Here is a 15,321-nt window from a genome sequence, read left to right on the forward strand (position 1 = left end):
CTGTCTTAACGTACTGATGAATTTGTGGCCGCGAATGACAAGCTGTTTGTCAACTACTGAGAGGACGTGCGCTTGCCTGCGAATGATGTGTGAATTACTGTAAATAACAGGTTATAAAGTTGTACATAACGTTCAGTTTCTTGCACAGAGCAATCGTTTGAGAGCTGCGTGGGAAGTCATGACATGAAATGCACTTGGCAGTAAAAGTGAATCCAAAAGCATAATTTAAATGACCACGTCGTATTTTACAGTTATGATTACGACAAGCATTTGATTTGTTTTTTCTTTCATAGCGAACATAGTGTTGTGCATGAGAATAAATGCTTAACAGTGTCAGTATAACTACTCTAGTCTGTATAACACTGAATATAATGCAAGAGGGAATCTGATAATGACAAATGTCTGACTTAACCAGTGAATAAATGGTCTAACAATGTTGTCAATGACAGATCGCAAGCATATGTGCCAAACATAATTCAACAGCAGAATTATGAATGGTCGTATTCTGATGTAATCACTTTACTGTGAATTAACAACCAGAACATATTTAAAGTCTGTTAAAGTCCACCATTCCAAGTCAATACAAGGTTTTGCATTTTAACCAACAGTAGACCTACACATAGGCCTAATATTATTATTATTATTGTTGTTTTACCAGATGTTTGAGAGCAATAATAATAGCCTACTCGTATGCTTAATTTTGCATCTACAGAAGATAGTAAAAAAAAAAAAAAAAAAGATTCTTATTTTAGCCAGAATCGTGCAGCCCTAGGTTCTTCTTATCAAATATGTGCTGCAAACTTTTCTTAACTGAGACATGTCGAATTCTTCTTTCATCATTTGTAATGTTTATAAATTGCATTGTTATTCATTTTTCTTATTATTTTTTAAAATCTGTTTAATCATTTTTTTTCTGTATAGTTGCTTCTGACCAGGACATGTTCACACCTACCATTTTTTCAATAAGAGATTGTAAATGGTTTGTTAATTTATAACAAACATACTCAAGCTTCAAACAATGCCCAACCAAAAAATTAAAAGATTATCATTTATTTATGAATTCTGTTTTCTTTGAAATCCCTATGGAACATTTAGTTAGTTACTCCTAAAACAAAAATCAACAAGATATAGATTTTTCTTGGAGGAGCAAAAATTAAAAGGGAAACTCTTCCCATTTTAAACCCCAGTGTTTCCTCTAGGATTTTTTTCCAGCTGTGTCCAGAATCCGTGGGCTTTTTACACAGATCTACCAACTACCTGTGGCGTTATTTCAATAACAAATGTGGTGAGCACAGTATTAGAAGTCGAGAGCGCATTCATGTAATACAAACATGTGAATCTCTTTGCTTTCGCTCCAATTTCCTGTTCTTGCACAAAACTTCTTGCACGCCTTCAAATATATGCTGCTCAAGTGCAGATTATCTTGTGCACTCTCAAATAAACACTGCTGAAGTGCGATTTAGTGTATTTATGTAACATGTCTCCAACATTCATTAGATTTGCCCTAGGTTCTTCATTTTATCAAATATGTGCTGCAAACTTTTCTTAATTGAGACATGTTGAATTCTTCCATCATTTGTAATGTTTCTAAATTACATTGTTATTCATTTTTCTTACCATTTTTAAAATCGGTTTTATTTTTTTCTGTATATACATGCGTTTAAGGAATTATATGAAACATTCTCTTAGGTAAGGACAGATCTCCACTTATACTTCTAGGGAAAATGTGCTTTATGCATTTTAAAGCTTGAAGCATCAGATTCTATAGTCAGCCAAGGAATCAGTTCTCAGCATTGGCTGCAAAAATCCTGAAAGAAGCATCCCTAACATATTAATTTCTTCATGTCCTCATAAGCTCTACTAAGGATAACTTGGACACACTGCACTGGGAGGAGGCAAGAGTGATGTTGCTGCTGCTACACCAGCCAAACTGCCGAAGTCATCACTGGGCAGCTTTTTCAAGAACAGCAAGATACCCCAGAGTGAGCCTCTTGGCAAAGTGTTACAAGTGTATCCCTGTCCCAAAATAGGCCCAGTTTAAACATATAGTATTTGAGGCTAGCGAGACAGTATTGTTTTACCATGTGTGCGCAATACAAGCAGTTTTGCCACACCCCCTTCTACTTTGAAATAGGAGATTCTATTTTTAATATGGAGCTTCAAACTTGATAGTCATGTCTGGGAAGAGCTGAGATAATCAGCTTTTAATAGATACAACAACATGTGATGTCATCATACTTCGAAGAAGTATTTGCCACAGTACTTCTCTGAAATAGTTGCACTACATCTTTTGATCTGACACACCAAAACATATTTGGGTCTCATTTGGTCATGCAAGCTCACAGACAAGTCAAAATAGGTAAGTTTTGAAGAAAACAACCAAAGGGAAACTGCACATTTAAAATTTTTGAATCCTAAAGTTTCAGGGGAAGTGATTGGTGAGAATTCATGCGAGTGGTTGTTTTCTATATATATATATATATATATATATATATATATATATAGATAGATGATCATTTGACATATGTTGACATCATCATGCGTCCACTGATAAATGCTTTCACTATATTTACACCGTACAGATCCATAGAATGTCTTGATCTGACATATTATGACACTGATGTTAGGGACTGAGCACCGGTGGTGTGTAGGCTCTATTGGAATTGCTCCGTTTATTATGTTATGTAAAAAATGTAAATCACATTTTTGATTCATGCTCGAAAATCTGCACACCCACCAGAAGCAGGGAAAATTTACATTTGTTATAGGTTATAGCCACCTGTAAACATTTGATGAAGTGGCCCCCGAGCTAAGTTTCACACACACGTATGAAAATTGGCACACACAAACATATCAAAACCTACCAAAAAAAAAAAAAAAAAAAAGGCTCTTGGAGCGAAATCTCAAACCCAACATGAAGTTAGATTTTTTTTTTAACTTCTTAACTTTAAGATTTAACTTTTTAAAAATTGCCGTTTTTGGCATTTCCAGCCATTCCATTTAACAAACTACTCCTAGGAATTTGATCAGATCAACACCAAAATTGAGTATTGGAATCTAAAGGTCTTGGCAATGTTCAATTGTGAAGATCTAGAGAGTTTAAAAATCGAAGAATGTGTCCACGGCTTCCAAATCCATGTTTGATTAAAGTCCTGATCTGAACACGTTTACATGCCAATATTCAGTTAGAGCTATAGCGGTACCTACTGTTAACAGGAAATGACGTTAAACTTAAACTCCTCCTAGAAATTATCAGATTGAATCTTGAGTTTGACGAAACTAGTGTCCGTGGTGGACTGAAAGTTCAGTGTTTCGCCATGGAGGAAGTACTTCTAACTCAGCCAAACAATGTCCGATCTGCCTGAAAATTCACAGGTTCGATAGGATTCCTCTCCTAAAAGACATCTACATGCCAATACTGAGTCACAGTCATAGCACCACCTGCTGACAGAAGAAAGTTTGGCATAAATCTGAGATTCTCATTTTTAATATAAATCAGCTTTAATTATTATTGTCCACTGGTCTTAGTCATCCTAAGGTCACCTGGTGGCGGTGAGCCCGGGTGCAAGGTCCCTTTCACTGCTGCTTGGTCCTGCAAGCTCACAGAAAATTGAAAAAAAAAGGGCTTATTTTGAAGGTAAAAGATTTGAGGCTAAAGAAAATGTTCTAGGCAGGGGTGATTAAAAAAAACAAAACAAAAAAAACGAACATTAATGTTCGTTTGTTCATGGGAGCCATTTCAGATTTCTATGTTATGTAAATTTATATTCAATAAACGTATAGAGCAGCATTCTTGAGCGTTAGCTAGGCCCATACAAGATTTCCTCAGATTTTTAGTCCATCATTGAATCTATGTATTTACTTGTGTAAATTTATATTTATTCAGTTTTTAAATTAATTTCAGTAATATCATTGACTAATATGAAAGTTTATTTAATTTGTTTACAATACAGTTTTAGGAGATATATTATATAAGAGACTTGCTTTTTTTTTTTTTTCCCAAATAAGTGGATCTACATGGATTTGCGTTGTAAACATTAAATAAAAGTTTAAAAGATATAATTTTTTATTTCATATATTAAGTTTTTAGTTACAATACTCCCAAAATAATTCCACATAAATCTGATTTTTTTATAAAATTCTCAGCAGAAATAGCAAAAAATATCCGCAGATTCTGTCTGGTCCTATAGCCTTAGCCAACATTTAATATGGCTGGTATATGTTTGATGGATTTTTGTTACATTAATATATAATCTAATTTTATTGGTTCTTTATTTTCAAAGGGAGGTTGGCTGTAAAAGGATAAATTTAAACTGTAGTATTTTATGTAACAAATCCTGAAGTGATGGATATAGCTAAAACAAAAGCTTAAGTTTTATATATTGTGTGTCCAGTTTTGGAGATCCATAACCTGTAATTTTTTTAAAAATGTTTGTGAGGTTGCAATTTTGGAGGCATCCTTAAATTTTTAATACAATTATACAAATGTGAATCACTCAGCCAGTCAGCAATAGTTAAAAAAAAAATAATGCAAAGAGACACACACAAAAAAAAAAAAAACAGTTAAGATAAACCGGTTTAGAATCACCGACGATTTCACAGGTTTACAATCATGTCAGAAATCTTCTGAGAAATGTCTGCCTGCAGCTTAACTTTACAATTAAAAGACAAGTTGTGAGCAGAGCATAAGGGAGGATGCTTGCTGAAACGTGTAACACGGAGGAATGGGTGTGTGATGCAGGATGTCAGCAGAGCAACGTGTTCGCATATCTTCACCTCCCTTCCCCCAGCTTCTATTCTTCTAATGATCAAAACAGCACAACCGCAGAAAAGGACAAAGCTCCACACAGAATTAAACCGCTGCATGGCAAGAAGAAAGACATTCTGCAAGGAATAGAGATGGACCATCTTCTGAGCAATAAGTCAGCCGTGAAATGTTTATGCGTTGTGCATCGTTATCATATCTGAGTCATTTTTCGACACGGGAGAGGCAGTTAGTGGTCTAGGCAACTGAAATTATGAAGGAAACACCAAAAGGAATGGCAAATCACTGAACTGCTTAAAAACATTATGCGTGACATCTGCAGAAAGGCTAGCTGCTAAGCAAACGGATAAAAAGCAGAGGAGTGGCAAATCATTGGAGAAGAAAGATGTTGGGATGGCAGGAGCTAGGTCCAATGGTTTAGTGATAAAGCAGCACAAAGCATGCATCTACAAAGAGACTGCTGAAGCAGACGATGAGCAACAGTTTTATTCAAACCAAGCGAAAGGTACGTCAAATCTTACATTTCTACTGAATGCTGGTCTAATGCAATTCATTCTAACTAGGAAATCAGGAAATTCAACAAACACGCACACAAAAGCATTCATATATGAAAGCAGGCATTCTGATGCGAGTACAACACAATGGGTATTAAAAAACCAAAACGACTCTTCAGCATATTGCTAATTTTACAGCTTTCATTAAAGAGATAGTTCACCCAAAATGTAAATGATCATTTAAAAAAATAGTACATGTAAAAATAAGGAGAAAATGAAGACAATTTTTTTTGAGTGAAAACTCATTTAACATCATCTCAGGTGATCGAATTACAAGTTTTCAGAGAAATCATCATTTACTAGTAAAAGTATAACAAAAACGTAATAATAATAATACTAAATAAAATAAGAATATTATATATTCCCCAGCCACCAACAGACTTCTCAGAATCTGTGCATCCAAATAACTAGTGCTACAATAATGTTTTTGCGCATACAAGTTCACACATTTAACATCATTGCAACAATATTTATAACAACATATTACATATGAAAACAAGAATTTTATGCATAGTCACTTAGAAAAAAGTAGGCATATGAATATAACTAATCAAATCAAGCCATCTTTATTTCTATAGGGCTTTTACAATGTAGATGATGTCAAAGCACCTTAACACAGATGAAGTAAAGAGAATAAAAAACTATAGACAGTATTTCAGAATGTGGAATATCCCAGCATTTCAGGCAAGCAGAAAAGTAGTGGGAGAATGCAGGTGTAGTACTATTTAAAAATCCAACCGGTCCAGTTCAGCTTAGAAAGCTTTTTCAATGCTATTCACCACTGTCATGAAATTGTGATGATTTTGTGATCATTATATCAGTGGTTCTCAGATAACCAGTGTGATAAATGAACTGTGTTCAGAATTATAGGGTCTCTACAGTATTCACTACTCCCAACAGGAAACCTTTACTTGCTCAAGGAATCTTTACTTCACTTTGCAGCCTAAGTATTATAACATGCTGGGTTCACACCAAAAGCAAAATTAAGTATTTGTGCAAGTCAATACAAATACATGAATACAGGTAAATTTGTTCTAGACAGTGCGAATACAAAATTTTTAATTGGGTGGAAACTAAATGAGCGCCACTTACAGCAAACATGCGAACCCAACATTTGGCCCATTACTAATGTACAGTTGATATGCATGATGCCCATCCCAACATTCCACTCTTCTTGTGAACCATTGTTTATCTGTGTATTTGTATTCAGAGAGAGCGAGCAATGGACTTCTAAAAATAATAAGCTTGAGAATGATGAGGATCCATCATGAAGAAGTTTCAAAAAGAAAGTGAACACCAAAAGCAGTGGGAAGACACTGATCCAGCACCCAGGTAGCAGATGGGAGATTGGTACCTCGCCCAAGGGTCTTGCCTCAGTCATGGTATTGGGGGTAAAAGGGTGGAATAGTTAGCCGATTATTCACTACCTCCACCTACAATCTCTTCCAGTGCCAATACTAAAACCTGTGAACTTTAGATCAACAGCCTGACTCTCTAACCACTATACAAAGACTGCCCCACCTAACATTAGTCATTTGACTAGGTTTTACAGCTGCCTACAAAAAAGTGTAGTACACCAAGCTTGGCTTAATACATCAATGCATTTAAAACCCATTGAATTTTTGTTGTAAATAAAATTTATTTTCTTTTTTGGCAGAATCTTACATATCTGGACTTCCAAAGAGACAAACAAATCAAATCATCAGAAATCCAAAGTAATGAGGCGATGGAAGCGGCGGCACAGATACTGCAGTCTTGCTCTTTTTCTCATGCTCCTAGTATTTGTCGGAGGCCTGATCATGCAGGGTCACTGGTGGCCTGGTCAAATCAATCAAGAGAAGCTTGCATCTCAAGTGCCCGAAACTATGAAAGTCTTCTCCAACCACACCATGATGAACCAAAATAAGTTGAGAGAGCCTGAAGAGTCTAGCACACAACTGATATCAAATGAAAATGTAATTTCAGCTTTGGACAAAAGTTTGGTGCAGGAATTTGAGAACTCAAACATCAGTTCAAGTGGAGAGATGAGAGCAGCGAGGATACTTAAAGATGAGCCTTACAAGTTCATCCTTAATGAGCCTAATGCATGTCTGCTGCGGGCTCCTTTCTTAGTGCTTTTGATCGCTGTTGAGCCCAAGAAATCAGATGCCAGGGATGCTATCAGGAAAACGTGGGGCAATGAAAATTTGGCTGGGGAATTTGGTGTAATCCGTCTGTTCCTCATAGGGGTCAACAAAGACACCCAGAGCAATGGTGGAAAACTACAGCTTGCGATAGAAAATGAAAGTCGACAACATCATGATATCATCCAGCAAGATTATAGGGATGCTTACAAAAACCTTACATTGAAGACTCTAATGGGAATGTACTGGATCACAAAGCATTGTCCAGAGGCCATGTACGTCATGAAGACTGACAGTGATATGTTTGTAAACACTGAATACCTCATACATCAAATCTTGAAACCTAACGGACAAGAACGGAAGTATTTTACAGGATCTCTAATGATGGACTTCTCCCCAAACCGCAATATTCACAGCAAGTGGTATATGCCACCTGAACTGTACCCGGATAGACGATACCCCAACTTTTGCTCTGGGACAGGATATGTCTTTTCAGGTGATATGGCTCAGAGAATATATGTGGCCTCACTAAGCATACCCAGGTTGCATTTAGAAGACGTTTATGTGGGCATCTGTCTAGCTAAGCTGGGGATAAAGCCAGTACCTCAAACAAACAAAAAGGTGTTCAATCACTGGCGAGTGTCCTACTCCAGCTGCAAATACAGCAACCTGGTAACCTCACATGGGTTTCACCCCAATGAGCTGATCCAGTATTGGAAGCATCTCCAGAACAATAAGCACAATCCTTGCCAGAGAAAAGGGTAAACTCTTCTCTTTTGGGACTCGATCTTATTAAGTAGGGATGACTAATTTTTCCAAACAGAAAAAAAAAACTAAAAGAGGTTATTTGAAGAGTTTTAGGGTGCTTTCACACTTGAATTTCTGGTCTGCACCTTGATTCGTTTGACGTCAAAGTATGATACGTTTAGCTAGAGTGAACATGCCTTCTGAACGTGGGTGTGCACCCGTGAACCGTACCCGAGTCTGGCTGAAAGAGGTGGTCTGGAGGTATGGTTCGTGCGAACTCTGGTACAGTTCACTTCTGATATGAATGCAACCAAATAACCGACGTGAACCGCCAACTGTACAACAAACTTTAGTTTGAATAACGTTCATTTGTGTGTGCATGTCTGTGTATCACTTACTTTGGTGACAAGCGGGACTGACCCAGTGCAAACAGTGATAATGTCTGCTAGTCTCCACCAAAAAAGACTTTTGCTGACATCGCATGATATTCTGATTGTTTTTAAGGTTTTTGTGGCTGGTAGATGCAAAAGGCTCTCTATTTTGGTTTGGGTAACAAAAGCAAAATATTCAGTAAAAGCAGAATGACCGTGATATGTGGACATCTCCATTTTGGTGCTTTGCTTTCGTGGCAGTCACCTAGCAACAGCTGTACACAAAACATCAGCTTGATGACGCAAGCGTACGGAGGTTCAAAAGGAAAAACAACAGTGTGAACAAACCAGTCGAGAAGGTGGCAAGGGGGGGGGGACAATCAAACTTGGGGGTCGCACCAGGTTATTGAAGCAAGTGTGAAAGCACCCTTACACATCAAAGTCCAAAGAGCGTAAATATTCATACATGCAAGCATGGTTTCTGAACTCCCTCAAACACCTTGAATTTAGTCCAGAGTTATCTTTTGGGAATGTATGTATCATAACATCCTGATCTGTTCCCCAATTGTTTGCATAAAGTAATAATAATGTGAACTTGTGTTATTTATGTGGATTTGACATGATCCTGTGTTTTTTGACAGTTCTTGAGAGAGAACTTGATGTAATACTCATGTGAGAATTAAACATATGCAAATGTTTTGTTTGTCATTGCCAGAGTAATCAGAACCATGCAGTAACCACAACATAGTCTGGAAAAGGGGGGCAAGGAGCTGTAACCATTAGCATTTAAAAAGACAGAAACCGTGAACTAAAACCTTTTACTTCCAAATGAAATGGGACATTTACAACACTGTATAATGAAGTACGGATTGTTTGTAGAGGTTAAACTTTACATGCACATTATGGAGACACATAGTTCATCACATTTTTAAATGGGCATAGTAGGACACCCTAAAACACATGGTTTATGAATAACCTGATAGTGTCTGGTGACCTTGCCTATGTTTTTATGCTTAATACAGACTATCTTCATTATTTAATTGGCATAAAAATTGCAGATGCAGTTTTAACCATTGCTTTGTATACGATTCATAAATAGGCTTAAGAAAATTACTACCATAAGGCAGTAAAAAAAATTGAGGTCAGTTTTTGATGCAATTTATCCACTAATAGAAAGTCAATTTTCCCATTCTACAGTAAGCTAATATTAGATTCTACAGTAAGCAGATACAACATGCTCAGACAGGCTGGATGAAAAACTGAAAAGAAATCTATATGATCAATGCTAAATTTCCTCCAAAGGCCAAAGGGTGCCATCAAGCAGAAACTGCGAATACATTGCAAAAAAAAAAAAGGGTTTAAGATGTTTTCAGGTGCAACACAGAGCCATAGATTCAGCCATTAAACCATAGAATAATTATCTGCATTAATTAAATCTGCATTTTTTTTTTTTTGCATTGTCAGTGAACTATGGCTCGGTGTAGTAAAAGCTGTGCCAAAAAGCAGGTTCTAGAGATTTATGGCTGATTACAGAACTAACTTTACTGCTAAAATGTGCATGAAAATTTCCTTTGAGCATTACGGCGGCTGCACGAAATAATCAGCGTTTCCCATAAATTGTATTATTTGTGGTGGCGGACTACTATATAAAAAAAATAAATAAAAATTCCACAAAAATTATTTGGTTAAGGCTTTCAGTTGAATAAACATGAGTACTGCATGTATTAAAAATCTAAGTGTGGCACAGGTGTTTTAATGTAAACACATCTTTGAAAAAACACAGTTTGCAGTAAAGGTAACAATGCCATTTTCATTAAGATTTATCTATAATGCCTGATAAAAAAAGCAATTGAAAGCTCAGAGTCAGCACTGGAATCATTACAGCCGTTACCAGGGAAACAACCATTTCTGATTTTCTATAATTTCCCAGGGGGAATACCATGGCACAGAGTGCAGGTCTGTGGGAAACACTGCATACTCAAACTCAGAGATGTATAGCAACGAAGTAGAACTACTTCACTACTGTACTTAAGTACTAAAAGGCAGTATCTGTACTTTACTGGAGTATTGTTTTTTTCTCCTACTTCCACTTTTACTTAAGTACATATTTTCGATGAGTTTAATACTTTTACTCCGATAGATTTTTTATGAGCTGCATCGTTACTCGTTACTAGAGGTGTCAAAATGGTCGATATCGGTTCAGTAATAGATCATAACGGGTTATTACGTACTGACGTCATTTATCTCCTATGTGCGGTGTCGCAATACTATGGCGAAGGACGGAGGCGCGAGGGCGAGTGAAGGCGGCACAGCACACAAGCCGCTATTTCACTACTACAGAGAAATGTTGTGAGACTCCATCTCTGCCTCTCTCACTTTGGACATTTGACCCGCTGGCCTGTTTGTGAGGTAACTTTTGGCTCTTGGCTGTTAAAGCGATACTTGTGGATCCAGACCTGGGCGTGTATGAGGTGCAAGTTTTCTCCACTGTGTCTATTATAGATTACCTGTGATAACCACGTATTATACATGCATAGACTGTAACCGCGGCTGTTCTTCCCGCCATCAGTGAACAACGCTTTCATTTCTAAAGCCGATAGCAGCCCTTTCTGTTGAGAAGGTGAAGACAATAACCAATCAAAGGGGTGTAAGACCTCGCCTGTCAGCGTTTAAAAAGCAGGCGGGAGAATATTTACATTAGTTTATTTGCTATAAATGCTCATGCTGTCTTCTGTGCATGAGTTTTGTTTGATCCATTCAGAAAGAGTGTTTTCTTTGAGCGGGTCAAATTAAGGGTACAGTTCATATATATTACTGCTGTATTAAAGGACACAATTTTATTACAAGTAACCATTTAATTGTCACACCAAGAAAAAAAACAATAGAATTTTTTTATTTATTGCATTTCTTAACTCCTAATGTCGCTAGTTAACACAATCAATACATTTTCCCCCAACACATCCCATAATTTCTAAAATATCAACCTCTACCAAATGGTTGAGATGTTGGTTTATGGTAAAAGTACCAGAATGAATAAATATACTATAAAAATATGAAGTTTAAGACCAATTTAATTAAAACAATCAAAATGAAACATTTTTGAATACTAAATCATAGCCATAAGCCATAAAATATTTCAGATTTTCATTTAACACAGTAATATACACGTTTTCTTTTTTTTACAATAAAATCAAAATCAAGTGAATTAGAACATTCGTTTACAGCGTTCACAACCAGTAAATTGTGCTCCGAAAATGGGTTTCAATAGCGTTTTGAGTGGATTATGGACTGTTTTTGTGACACACAACTTTGAAAGGTGTGTGTTAAAGCTGTTATAATCTGTCAGATCTGTGGTTCAAGCGTGAGAGAAAAACAGTATTGTAAGTCATGTTTCTTTTCGTTCTGCTTAATGGCGTGCCCCCAAAAAAGAGATTTAAAATAAACAAAACAATATGATGTCTTTTGACTGCATTCTTTAATAACTACATTACACAATACTTGTACTTTTACTTTCAGTACTTTAGTAAATTTTGAAATAAACTACTTGCAATACTTAAGTACAAAAAATGTTGAATACTTTAGTACTTCCACTTAAGTATGGTGCTTAAAGAGCACTTTTACTTCTACTCAAGTCACTTTTTGATAGAGTACTTGTACTTTTACTTAAGTCTGGGTCTCTAGTACTTTATACATCTCTGCTCAAACTAAACTTGGCAAGTCCTAAAGCATGAAAACAGGTAAAACGTGTGTTCTTGGTTTAAAAACAAGCACATAAATTATTATTTTTTTAAATCGTATGATTCCCAGCAAATTTGCCACCGATATGAACATAAAAAAAAAAAAAAAAAACACATTTAACAGAACATAACAGACAAAATACTTGAAATGGTGTCATTAGTCCAGCAGAGCGTGCTCCATTGTTTGCGACTGGCAACCAGACAACCTGTTGTTTAGTCTGTAAGGAGAGCTCTTGAAACACTGGCTGTCAAGTGGTCCTCACGGAAAGTTTCTAACTATTCTGTTACTGTAAATTTAAACAATGAGTTTCCAGTATTTTCTATTCAATGACTTATTTGTGTGATAATATCCACATATAGCCCATTCTCATCAACTCCGCATCGGTTTATGTGCAAAGACCTTTCTTTGAATCCAGCTGCATGGGCACTTCCAGTGAGCATCATCAATGCTGTTAAAGCAAGTATCTTTGAAGGGCTGAAAAATGCTTACAATATAAGGTCCATATAGCATCATACAAAGGAAATTTTAGGCCCTTTTAAATTAGTTTTACTTTTTTCCATCAAACGTTTAATCACACCGACAAACCCGGTGACTTTTTGTATAAAACTTGGCAATGTCAGCTGGAATATGTTTCTAGTATTACCCGACATGCACAAGCTCTGACTCTCCTGCCACAGTGTCTCCTTTCTGGGCTTCTGTTCTGTGCAGCAAGTGGTAGAGCAGTATTCCCAAGCCACAACCACGTAAGAAAAAGTAAAAGCAAAAGTAGCATAACTTATTACTAAGCATAAAGGTAAAAAACTAGTTACTTTTTAGGGTAGTAACTCAATATTGTATTGCATTAATTTGAAGAAATGGTGAAGAAATTAAGAAATTGTGCCCAGCATTTTTAGTGCACGTTTTTTTTTTTTTTTTTAAACAGTCTAAGGTTATTAAAAGGTGTTTCTGTCACTACTTGTTTAGCCTGCATTGTATAGCTGCACAGTTAATCATTAAAAGATTGAAATATTTTATTTATATTCATTTTATTTATTAATAAGCATATTTACAACCAAGTCTGCATTTGACCAAGACAGAGCTTCAGCCTTTAGTTTTTCAACAAGTATTATAAACAGTACTTAAATCTCAAATAGCACAAAAGTACCATTATCAGGTATAAACACTGATGTTTAAGATAAGGATTAAATTCACTGTTTAAAAAAGTAATAAACTTGATGCTCCAAACGAAGGTTGTAGAAACTCAATTGTTATGCCAATAGGTGGTGACAACCAGCCATCAAACATGTGACAATAATAATAATTAAATAATAATAATTCTTCAAAATTAATTTATCTGGCAATTAAAAGCTTGTAAGAGTTATTGAATCATTAATTGAAAATGAGACAAAAAAAACGGGTGTTTAAGATCATGCTAAAATGTTTACATTTAGCAATATCAGCAGGTTATTTTTATATTGCATTTTAACAATTTGAATATTGAATATTGTTATTTTTTGTTAAAAAATATTATTTATTCTGTCCACGATTAAAAACAATAGTGTGATCCGTTATTTCACTAGATTACATACACCTTCATGACGTGACTACAAGATTTTGGCAGTATTGATTTAAAACTTTACCTATGTAAACGCAATACTTCGAATAATGCGAATAATGAGATTAAGCTCAAAATGACAGCAAGCGTTATAATAATTATATATATAAAAAAAAAAATAAAAAAAAATAAAATAATAATAATAATAATAATAATAATAAGGTGTTTGCCAGTTTTAATCAAAATACACAGGCATGTTAACATCTTAATCCCACTATTGCCATTCTGACCAGTATTGCCAGGTCCACCGTTTTTCCATGAAATTGGGATACTTTTGATCTGCGTCTGCAGGTTGTTTTTGAATTCTGTGGTTTATGTTTTGAGACATACTACTGGCAACAGTCAATTTAGGATAGTTTGTGATTTATCTCTTCATAACTTGAGTCAATTTTCACCACTTCTAATGTTTCACAGATTTAAGAGCTAGTTTAGTGCTATAAAGCGCTTTAAAATACACCTAAATTTAAGACTGGCAGAGACATTATTAGGATTTTATTCTAAATCACAAAGTTAGAACTTACTTCAAGCCTATGGCCGGAACATCATCAAGCCAACAGCAAACAACTAGCACAGACAAAAACCAACTGTGTTGTTCCCTCACATCTGGTCCCATCTGGACCAAAACTGCCATAGACACCCCAAACAGACAGCAGCAAAAGGAAACAAGAAATGAGTCAAGAGGACATGTCTTTCCACAACCGCGGAGGAGGTGTAGTCCATTTTCTCATTCCACATAGAGAAACCTAAACTTCCGCTGTGCATGTGCAAAACGTAAACAAATATGCCTGAAATAAATCAAACAATCCATATCGTTTGCAGATATTTGAGAAATTACAATCAGCTTCTATGTGTTCCATCTTGACTTGAATTGCTTCCAAGACTCTGATTCGCTGGTACATAACCAATTAGAGGGCTCTCTTCAGCCAACGGCCATTCTACATGCTGAATCAGGCTCTCAATGCGTTGTTAACCATTTGTGTGTCCTAGTCGTTAGATGCTTAGTAAATATAGTCCCAGGTGTTTATAACATCATATTTCATATTATTTTTAGTTGTTTGGGATGCAGTGACACGCAGTCAAATATTTTGCCGAACAGATCCACAACTTTTGACGCTCAGAAATTATCATAAAATCCTTGTGCTGCTGGTATTAGGAGGTTTGCTGAAGGTGCAGCTGTCGTGCAGCAGTAGGTTTGTCAATTTAATCAACTATGACGTTTCGCGTTCATCGAAAAGAAAGAACATTTAATAAATCCATATGAAACAGCCCTTTAAAAGTGACGTCGCGTCTTCAGTTTCACACTCAGGTGCACTTTGCACTCACACTACCATGCCAAAGCCCAACCACACCACACTTTGGTACACCTCTTCCAACTGGGCCAGAGCCGGCCAACTGAACCACACCTGAGCCCGATTCAGAGCACTTACAC

The 15,321-nt window shown here is 36.1% G+C and overlaps 2 protein-coding genes across 2 annotated transcripts in view; one reads left to right on the forward strand and one right to left on the reverse strand.

The window, feature by feature from the left end:
• The window catches only part of cdc73 (cell division cycle 73, Paf1/RNA polymerase II complex component, homolog (S. cerevisiae)), a 53,939-nt gene that overhangs the window by 16,069 nt on the left and 22,549 nt on the right, over window positions 1-15,321 (reverse strand). The window lies entirely within an intron of this gene.
• Window positions 4,783-9,259, forward strand: LOC130241060 (beta-1,3-galactosyltransferase 2). The gene is made up of 2 exons (XM_056472780.1): window positions 4,783-5,270; window positions 6,977-9,259. The coding sequence occupies exon 2, from the start codon at window positions 7,038-7,040 to the stop codon at window positions 8,205-8,207; it is 1,170 nt and encodes a 389-aa protein (XP_056328755.1). The 5' UTR covers window positions 4,783-5,270; window positions 6,977-7,037; the 3' UTR covers window positions 8,208-9,259.

Source organism: Danio aesculapii, chromosome 2 (assembly GCF_903798145.1).
Source record: "Danio aesculapii chromosome 2, fDanAes4.1, whole genome shotgun sequence".
Classification (NCBI taxonomy): domain Eukaryota; kingdom Metazoa; phylum Chordata; class Actinopteri; order Cypriniformes; family Danionidae; genus Danio; species Danio aesculapii.

Bases quoted from the DNA above. Each gene is read 5' to 3' on its own strand.
- LOC130241060 (XM_056472780.1), top strand. From the start codon at position 7,038: ATGAGGCGATGGAAGCGGCGGCACAGATACTGCAGTCTTGCTCTTTTT.